General features: G+C 36.3%; 1 protein-coding gene across 2 annotated transcripts; it reads left to right on the forward strand.

Annotated features, from left to right (window-relative positions):
* Window positions 1-4,416: 4,416 nt before the first annotated feature.
* Window positions 4,417-9,593, forward strand: LOC111785543. 2 transcript variants are annotated; one of them, XM_023665937.1, is made up of 8 exons: window positions 4,417-4,942; window positions 5,982-6,092; window positions 6,178-6,792; window positions 7,360-7,442; window positions 7,618-8,019; window positions 8,099-8,182; window positions 8,273-8,367; window positions 9,154-9,593. In XM_023665937.1, exons 1-8 carry the CDS (start codon window positions 4,933-4,935, stop codon window positions 9,221-9,223), a joined length of 1,470 nt encoding a protein of 489 aa, XP_023521705.1. In that variant the 5' UTR covers window positions 4,417-4,932; the 3' UTR covers window positions 9,224-9,593. The 2 variants fall into 2 exon arrangements, with proteins under 2 accessions (XP_023521705.1, XP_023521704.1); XM_023665936.1 differs by having other exon boundaries at window positions 4,418-4,942; window positions 6,178-6,828.
* The last annotated feature ends 1,031 nt before the right edge of the window (window positions 9,594-10,624 follow it).

Here is a 10,624-nt window from a genome sequence, read left to right on the forward strand (position 1 = left end):
AGTTAAATATTTTTAAAGTATAATAGGGTTGAGTTGGGTTGTGATAGATTCTAACTAACATTCTTTACAGGAATGTAAGAGGAGTGTGAAGACCTCTCTCTAGCAACGCGTTTTAAAATCGTGAGACTAATATCGATAGTAATGGACTACTAGCGGTAGACTTGAACTGTTACGAATGGTTTCAGAGCTAAGTATTGGGCGGTGTGCCAGCGAGAACGCTGACCCTTAAGGGTATGGATTGCGAGATTGTATATCGGACTTGTGAGGGAAACAAACGTTCTTTATAGGAGTGTGAAAACCTCTCCCTAACAGATATGTTTTAAAACCATGAGATTAACGACGATACATAAACAACTTAAAACAGACAATACTTGTTAGCGGTAGACTTGCACTCTTGCAGGTTGTAACCTCGTTTTCGAGTTTATCGAAAATGTTAACTCACGATCTAATCAAATTTTTAATTTTTTTTTTTTTAAATTCAACCCATTTTAAATTAAAAAGTAAATAATAATATTAAAGTAAAAAATAAAAATAAAAAATACACTAAGGGAATGGGTTCGAGACGGTGTGAATTTCCAAAACCCATCCGTACTGATAAGGAAAAAGTGCCCCATTTATGAGATTAATATTAAAAATATGAACTGTAAAGTATAAAACAATATTTAAAAAATAAATAAAATATAAAGCGATATGATTCTGTTTAATGTCTTAATCAAACTCACTCTTGTAATTAATTAATTCCTAATCTTCATGCACTCGCTTAATTACTGCTCTGTTTCCCTCGGGTTTTCCAACTTTTCTGCCATTATTATTAATCAAAATAATTCCACCATTATTAATAACTATAATATTAATTTTAATTATTTAATATAATCTTGTAATTATTGCGGTTCACTTAGATTCCTAATATATTGCTCCATATCTAATATGCTTAAGGTTGGTTAATAAAATTATTATTTAAATACGAAATTGATTACCCAATGTCATCATTAACTCTTCTAAATATATAATTTAAAATCGAATAATTAAAATATTTAAAAACACAAATAGAAGCGAGATCTTATTTAATTGATTCGGGTTGTCTTAAATTTGACACGTGGCTTGCTTGGTAGGAATAACACGAAACTAAGAATTTTGGGTGGGTATGATTTTACGCCGTGATTTATCCTCAACTGACGAACGTCGAGGAAAAATCCTTAAATTTTCGGGGGTGTTGGATTCTCACCAATAGTTGCGTTGTTTAAGCTGACATTGTCAACTCCGCTTCGTCTATTACTGTTCGTGAGTGGAACATAATATTAATTAATAATATTCCAGTGTCTTTACGGTTCTTTTAAAAAAAAAAATAGTTTAAAGACGTAAAAAAAATAGTGGATATAGGAAACAATATTATCATAAATGCATTTTAAAAGTTGATTATGGTCGAGATTTTAAGTATTAAAAAAGGCGAAAAAGAAAGATAAATGAGATTTTAAAATAGGGTTTAACTAAGCGTAGGGTCTATTGGAGAATATAATTAATTGTTATTAATAAGGAATTAAATTAAATTAAACACAATAATTACTAATCCCTAACAACCTTTATGCTTCAACTCCATTAGCTTAAAAGGCCTCTCTTAGCTTTATTATTATTTAAAAATTAAAATATTTGGTTAATATATATATATATATATAAATCCACTACAAAAATAGATTTAAAAATATACCGAGACGCAATATTTTTGCTCTAATTAAACAACGAGTTTTCTTTGTTCATACTAGTTTTGAGTCGATCATTTGACGTTTGGAGAAGACCCACAAAAGAGTTGTTCCCGGTATGTCTTCGGTCGAAACACAACAACCTACTATCGCTACGAGAGTGCTCGTACAGTAATAGTCGACATGTTCAAGACTAGGACCCCATGCCTGATCCTTTTCCTAAAGTTACGGATCCATTTTGTCGACTTTGGGCCTACGTTGTTCCATCAACAATTGAGGCAGTTATGAGTATAAGGGAACGAAGACGTTGTTGAACTTGACTCTAGTCCGATTTGATTAAATGATTCGAGAAGTGTAAGACAAAGGAATATTATAAATGTTCCTAAGATAGTTTGGATATGTGTGACATAATAAATATGGGTGCGATTAATTACATTTATGGAAGAGAATTAATTTATTTAATTGAAAAAATGAAAAAATAATGTTTTTATTTATTTATTGAGAGATACGTGTCGGGCGTCAACTCAAGCGTCAAGTCAAAGACGTGACAAATATTTGCGATCACCGTCCAAAATAACCTCATCGTTGACTAATCAACAGTCCCAAACACACACATCATTTCACAGCCTCATAATTATTTAAAATAAAAAAATAAATATTAGGGGAAAAAAATAAATATTGAGATTTTAATATAATAAATATATATAATTTGAAATAATAATATTTTATTTCTGGGGTTGTCGGCCGATTCTGGAGCATAAAATTTCACCCCAACCCCCTCTATTATTGCTTTATTTCACTCGAGCCCCGTGTTGTTTACAACTATGCCCTTCTTCACTGCGCATTTCTGGGAATGGCCCCTCGATAATATTCTCTCATTTAATTCCATTTATTTTAAAATAAAAAAGGCATTTAGTTTATTTAATTTTTAAAATTTTAATTTTATATATTTAATTAATGGAATTATCCCTATCCCAATGCCATAAGCGGAAGAAAAGGCGTAACAATAAGGCCAATAATTGGGGTTCACGTTTCTCACATATAAATAATAATTGGAATTTTTTAAAAATTAAAAAAAAAAAAAAGGAAAGCGGCGGTCTGAGAATCATCAGTGATCAGAGCAATCGAATTCTCCAGTCTCGGTCACTTCGCTCCTTGAGAAAGTGTAGCACACGCGCCGGTAAAAAACTAAGAGCGTGGAAGACACGTGCACAGTGAAGAAAGGGAGAGGGAAAAAAGGAAGATGGGAAATAATAGTATGCGGGCGAGTGTAGAGTAAAGGATGACACGGTGAGCGAGACATGGAGGTCAGCCTCGAGCCCTGCAAACCGAGCTTGCCCCGATCTTCATCTCATTGCCCGTACTTTTTGTTTTCTTTTTTTATTAATATATATATATATATATATTAATTAATTATTATTATTTAAAAAAATGAAAATATTTAGCGTGAAAAATGACTGGCATAAAGTGAAGGCTACGGTAAACTCCAAAACCCTGCAACGCCATTCCCCTACTTCCTTCTGCCTATTTTCTTTCTATTTTTTTAAATAAAAATAATAATTTCTTTGTTGTGCGGGATAAATTAAATATTATTTAAAGTAAAAAACTGGATTTTATTTTTTATTCTAGAAAAAAACTGTAATTACCGTAGGGGTAGTAGAGTGGGTTAGTGAAAAAAGAAACCCTAGAGTACAGAAGGGAGCCAGTAGGGGGTTAAGAAGGAAGTGACACGTGGCAGAAAATATGTGGTCGTTCAGAATCTAGAATGGTCACGGACGGTAACTCCCGATCTGTGAAATGTTTTAATCTTCGAGACCAAATTCACATTCTCCTCAAACTCCACGTCTCTTTTTTACATTTCTTTTTTATTTTATTTTTTTAAAATTAAATCATGGATCTCTCTTTGGGCCTAGGCCCATCAATGACGTCAACTCGGTGTAAAAGCCCAATAGTAGGCCCATTAAATGTACCAAGTATACGATATGAAATATTATAAATGTGGGCTATTTTCCTTTATAGTCAGGCCCAATATAAGCCCATTTTAAACTAAAGCCAGAATGTGGGTCCCAATTAAAGCTGTACAGCCTGTATTTGCAGGATAGCCCCTGCATTTTCATTAATTACGATCCTTGTTTTCAAGATTTGACATTTTCATTTAATCCTTTAATTGGCGAAATTATTATCATTAATTCTTTTAACACATTATTAGTATTATTATAGTTCAATAATAATATCATAATGGCCCTTGCATTTTCTAATAATTGCACCGTTTTAAATATTTGAAATTACAAGATTTAGGTAAGAAAATGTAACATTTTATTTAAATTAATATAAAAAAAATATTAATAGCAATTAACACCATCCAATACATATAACCATAAAAGCATATCATTAATTTAAACTAAACAACCAAATAAATTAAAATTCACTCCATTTAATTTTTTCTAAATTAAAAATAAATTATTCAATGAGAGTCTGACTCACAATAAAGAAAAATTATATTAAAGTAAAAATTCACCTAATTTAATTTTTTTCAATTAAAAATTAATTATTCAATGAGACTGTCGCAGTCGTTATGACTCACAATAAAAAAAAATTATATTAAAGTAAAAAATAAATTATAATAAATATTTTTGTTTTTTTAAGGGAAAAAAAAAATAAAAATGAAAGATTTGAAAATTGAACCCCAGGAATTTAACAGCCCAAATAGATGAGTTTTAGAAGAAAACTGGGGAATGGAATTAGAATGTGGGGGTGAAGAAAACAACGATTTCCTCGTTCCTATTTTTTCCCTTTAAAATTTGTGCTTTTCTTGCTGGAAGATACTCGTACGAGTCGTATCGGAGGAAGAGAGACATGACAAAACACCCAAAAATGGATTTAATTCTGAGCGAAAGAAAATTTTTAACTGTAAATAGTTATTGCAACAAGCAACCCCATACGCCAAACTTAAACAGAAATTCTTCGTTTCTGTCTCTTCATCTTCATCTTCATCCAAAATTTCCCCGATTTTCTATGTGGGTTTGGTTTTTAATTATGTGTTGATTAACGAACCTCTGGAATTTATGTAACCTGTCTTGATCTTACCATTGTTTTGTGCTTCAATCTTGTTTAAGCTTCGATGGGTTTCTCTTTTTGGGTCGGTATATGCCGAAATTTGGCAGTAGGGCACAGCCGCGGAGAGAGATGCGGGGGATGAGATAAGCAAAGCGAAGGAATCCAAGAAATCTACGCCATGGAAGAAGGTATTTCCTCTACAGATCGTTGAATCGCTTCCTTCTTTTATTTTGTTCGTGGGATTGGATTGGATTGGATTGGATTTGTTTTGTGTTGGGTTAGGTATGTTTCTTCTTGATCAATCGGATGAACAACCAAATAGAAAATCGATTTAGTTGCTGGGTTGATGTTTCCTTTCAAATGCTTGATGTTGTCCTGCAATGAATCCTGTTTGATATTGTTCATTTCTTCTTGTTTGATTCCATTTTTTCGAGGCCACCGCTTGTAGATATTGTTCTCGTTGGAACACCGTGATATCTGGCTCTGATACCATTTTGTGTAACAGCTCAAACCTCTACCGCTAGTTGATATTGCCCTCTTGGCCAGCAAAACTAGACACTGAACCGTGTTGTAGCTTTCCTAGTCAAGAGGACGATATTTGCTAGCGGTGGGCTTGAGATATGAGTTTGAGTTAGGTAGAATACATTTGATCAATTGGGGGAACGATCAAACAGAATGTTGAATCTGTGCCGTGTTGGTTTTTCGATTTGATTGCTTGATGTTGTCCTGCCAGAAGGAAGCTTGGGTAGGAATGGTTATGGTGGCTACTGAGCCAAAAATGTTTCTTCCCATTAGATCTATTTATGCAGCAAATGGCATGTTCTTGTATCTTATATACCGAAAATGGCATTGTTATTCCCTCGGGACTCGATCGAAGCTTCGAACGCTGACATTGTGGTGATTGCATAGGCTTATTGCTTGATGTGGTTACATGTGANTGGCAAATGGCATGTTCTTGTATCTCATATACCGAAAATGGCATCGTTATTCCCTCGGGACTCGATCGAAGCTTTGAACGCTGACATTGTGGTGATTGCATAGGCTTATTGCTTGATGTGGTTACATGTGATCCCACATTCATTTACTACAAATTTCCATATAAATTATAAGTTCGAATCTCTGATGTTTTGGTGTTTATACATTGCTTACATTGTTCTTCAACTCTAGTAGATGAAATGCAGGGTGTTTGTAGCTATATTTAGTGATTTCTTCTTTTCTTGAACTCAGAATTGGGTAACGTTATGCATTCGGAGGAGAACAAAGATTCAACCGAAAAGAACAAGAAACGGAAGCTCAAGACACCTACCCAGGTGATCGCTTTAGAGAAGTTCTATAACGGTAAAACTGCATCCTTTTGTCGATCCCTCCTCGAGGTTCTTTATACTCCCTTTAATCTGAAAGAAGTTTTTAATGCCAATTCCAGAACATAAGTATCCTACAGAGGAAATGAAATCACAGCTCGCCGAGCAGCTGGGTTTGACTGAGAAGCAAATATCTGGATGGTTTTGCCACAGAAGATTAAAAGACAAGAGATTTTGTGAAACGTATACGAGTGTACGACAGGATCGTTCGAGTGGTGTCATTCAAGACCTTGGCAGTGGGCTTGCACAAGATTCATGTGGTAGCACAAAAAATGGAGACTATTGGTATATCGATCCTCGGGAAGTTGAAAGCCAAAAGCCTTATGGCCATGAACTAGCTACCGATAATGTCCTTGAGCGGAGGAGTCAGTATACCGAAAATGTTAGTAATATGGATAATACGCCTTCGGAAAGCAGCTCGTCTTTAAAAGATAGGGTATTATCTCAAAGTGAGAATCCATATGATACAGAAGTTTCTCAGTATTTAACACATGAGGGTGCTATTCCCTCATCAAATCCAAAGGCTTTAAACTCCCTGCGGTATAAACCATCTGGCTATTTAAAAGTGAAGGGCGAAGCAGAAAATGCTGCTATTACTGCTGTTAAGAGACAGTTGGGCGTGCAATATCGGGAGGACGGTCCACCGCTTGGTGTGGAATTCCAGCCACTTCCTCCTGGTGCGTTCGAGTCCCCAGCTAAAGGTCCAATCCATGGTAAACGATAAAATGTATTTCATCGTCGACAATGTTCCTACTTTTCGTAGTAATCTCTTACATAGCATATCAATTTGCACTTGTAAATGAAAATGTTTTTCCTTATTGTTATGCATAATAAACATTGTACTTTCCATTTTGTTTTCAATTCTCAATTTATTTCTTTATTTGTCAGTTCATAGTGCCATTGCCCATGCTTAGGTCTCTAATGATAGATGAAGGCAAATGACGTTCTATAAGATCGGAATACAACTAACGAAGCGTAGATTGCTAAAAATTTAAATTCTAAAGAACGACCGACATTTAGTACTGTAACCTTGTGCCAGACACTCGAAAACTAAAATGGATATACTGAAGTGAATGATAAACTAGATGATGACTCGATTGTCGAGTGCTTCATCCTGTGCAGAATGTTGTCATGCCTTGCGGTATTTTGATTTTCTTCTGAATTTTACCTTCTATGATCTTATTCGACTGTTACATCGAGCTTTCATTGAGCATCGTACCTATTTTTCTATGGATACTTCACAGATTCATACTATACTGGGAATCATCCTATACTTCCTCGTTCTCCAGAAATATCGACAACGAAGAAACAAAGAGCTCTTGGCTCTGTAAGTGGACCTTAACTATGCCCTTTTTAAGATGTTACTTTATTGTGGATTTTGTTTGATGATCTATATGCATGGAATAAATCTGTGTTGAATTCAAAGGCTTCATCTTAGCTAAAGGATATGGAAGATGGTAGTTCTAATATTTTTCTTGCCACTCTGTTTGATTGCTCTGCAGAGGTATGAAGTACACAGTTCGAATATGAGTTCTCAGGACTCGTATATGGAGGAAGCAGTCCCGACCAGCGCTACATGTAGACCCGAGTGTCACGACAAGAATTCTATGAACCAATTAAAGAAAGGTTCCAATTATTACAACAAAACCGACCCTTTTCCCCCGCAGAACTCTCCGTTGAATATGTACGAGGAATCTGGTGGGTTGACATTATCCAGTAGTAGCAAACGGGATCATAGAATAAACTCTAGCTATAACATTCCTAGTAGTAGAACTGATTCTGTTTCCAACAATCATGGGTCCTGTTCTTCAAAAGTTGCTAATGAACAGACAGAGATGCAGCTGCATAACCATGGTTGCGTTGGCTCGAAGAGTTTCTATAGGAGCGGTAAAACGATGGCAAAGGTCCGTATTTCATACCTTTTTATTGAATGTTCTTGTATTATTTTTCCGAATTTTTCTGATCTTTTTTGTGTTTATACAGGAAATGTTCAATGGAGAAGAAAAGACAGTAAATGGAAGTAGTGATCCAGTTAGAGGGAAGATCCTACCAACAAAGGACATGGCTGTGAGTTTAAGTGGTGTCATGTTTTGCATAATGCTATAACATTGTTGTATTGTGGTTCCTTGCTTACATTTCCCCTACTCGTGTATCAAGGTTGCAAATCGATGTCCGTTGGATTTTCCTCGGTCGAATTACGCTGCAAAATCATCCTTTTCTGGAAAACCGGGGCGGAAAAATCATGCTAGAAGGTCAGTTCAAGTAACTGTTGCTAGTAGCATGCCAATTATTCTGCATATTCATATTGAAGCTCTCATTTTTATCGTCTTTTCTGTAAATGCGTCTCATTTACACTGTTCTTTTTGCTGCTTAATCCCAAGATCTGGTTTCTTTCTATTCATGGCTTACCTTCCATGGTGAGGTATGCAATATACTTTGAGATGGACTTGGTCTTAAAATTTGTTCAAGACGGCCGGTAGGCATCAAAAGAGACCATGTGAGAACCCACATCGGTTGGGGAGGAGAACGAAGCATCCTTTATAAGGGTGTGGAAACCTCTCCCTAGTAGACGTGTTTTAAAAGCCTTGAGGTGAAGCCCAAAAGGGAAAGCCTAATAAAGAGGACAATATCTGCTAGCGGTGGGCTTGGTCCGTTACAAATGGTATCAGAGTCAAACACCGGGCGATGTGCCAGCAAGAAAGCTGAGCTCTGAAAAGGGGTGGATTGGGGGGTACCACATTGTGATTAGAGAAGGAAACGAGTGCCAGCGAGGATGCTGGGCCCCGAAGGGGGTGGATTGTGAGATCCCACATCGGTTGGGGAGGAGAATGAAGCATGTGTGGAAACCTCTCCCTAGTAGACGTGTTTTAAAAACCTTGAGGGGAAGCCCAAAGAGGACGATATCTGCTAGCAGTGGGCTTGGGCCGTTACATTTATAGTCTTCTTGCTTTTACCTTTAATGTGGTTAAATAACATGAGTGCTTCTCCTTGGAGATTTCCAGTGAGGTATATATTAACAACTATACATGTCGATGTAGATCCACGACGGAGATGCTATACAGCTTCACTGTCGATGAAGCGGAAGATACGAGTTCATCGTTGGATTGAACAACAGTAGAGTTTCGCTGGGTCTAGAGATTCAGAGTACATAGTTTGGAATTACTGTAAATTGGGTAGCAATATTAGTAGGTTGCAGTAAACCTTAGGCAGATTCTGGCTATCAGCCTCCCTCCTTCACCCTATCCCCTCTCTTGTGTACAAGTACAGAGCCTGCATTTTATAACTGTCTTTCTGAGGGAAACTCTATTTGTTTTTGTGCGTGGATCTCCGTATCGGGTTTTCGGGTTGCGTCGATTTGTACTTCTGTAATGTTGTTTGATTGACAGAGAAGCATCGACAATGTATCATAACTGCATCGTCCATTTGTAACTCGACAGCTTTAAATGTATGATTCCGATTGAAATGTTGTGATTGTTCATCTTCTATCCATCCTTGCACATGAGAATTCCCCCTATCAAATCATTGTTCGATAGCTTTCTCCCATGAACCAACACGAACCATTCATTACCTTGGCTATGAGGAAAATGGTAAAAAAATGGGTTGGTTTGGACCAGAGAGAAAAGGAAGTTGGAAGATAAAAGGGAGTGGCTTTTTAGGCAGGCATCGGCATCATGTGGGCGGGTGGGGGGGTTTGCAAAGGCACTTGGAGGAGGGGCCTGCCTTAGCCTCTCACTTTGTTTGATAAGCTGATTGAGATATAGAATCAAAGCATTCAATGGACGTTAGAGCTTCATTTACTCCTCAAGCTTTAGAGAATTTTTTTAAAAGGTTTAGGGTTGAAGGGATTAGAGGAGGACCACTTGGGGGACTTTTCAAAAGCAACTCTCTTACAACCGACTCGTGTGGTCTCCATCACCTCTCAACCCACACCTTTTCCAAATTCTGTGCCCACCTTCACCTTCTTATTCCTCTCATTCTTAACCCTTTCCGTAAGTTGGTCCGTTGGTGCGATGACTTTAGCTCAAAACTTGAGTCTATACCCAAAATCAGCTTCGGTATGACGTTATTTTGAAATGGAATGCACTTTTTAAATCTAGGTGGATTGTGAGATCCCACCTCTATTGAAGAGGGGAACGAGACATTTCTTATAATGTGTGAAAACTTCTCCCTAGTAGATACGTTTTAAAATCGTGAGGCTTATGGTGATACGTAACGAGTAAAAATAGATAATATTTGTTAGCGGTGAATTTGGGCTGTCACTGTCTTTGGTGAATTTAGGCTGTCACTGTCTTCTTTTACAAATCACATGTCTTCTTTTACAAATCACAAATCCACAGTGCGAGCGCTGTCTTCTTTTACAAATCATAAATCCATACTTCGCATATTAAATAAATTAGGCACAAATTAAAAAAAATCTAATTATTTATCCAATGTATTTTTAAAATTTGGAGATTAAATATTAAAAAGCCTATTAATTTTCTTCTATAAATTAAATAATAGAATAGAGTC

Source organism: Cucurbita pepo, unplaced genomic scaffold, assembly GCF_002806865.2.
Source record: "Cucurbita pepo subsp. pepo cultivar mu-cu-16 unplaced genomic scaffold, ASM280686v2 Cp4.1_scaffold000551, whole genome shotgun sequence".
Classification (NCBI taxonomy): domain Eukaryota; kingdom Viridiplantae; phylum Streptophyta; class Magnoliopsida; order Cucurbitales; family Cucurbitaceae; genus Cucurbita; species Cucurbita pepo.

What these genes read in the sequence shown, in the direction of transcription:
- LOC111785543 (XM_023665936.1), top strand. An exon ending in GCGGTAAAACGATGGCAAAG is followed by an intron (nt 8,020 to 8,098) that starts GTCCGTATTTCA and finishes GTGTTTATACAG; the next exon opens with GAAATGTTCAATGGAGAAGA. An exon ending in CGGAAAAATCATGCTAGAAG is followed by an intron (nt 8,368 to 9,153) that starts GTCAGTTCAAGT and finishes ATGTCGATGTAG; the next exon opens with ATCCACGACGGAGATGCTAT.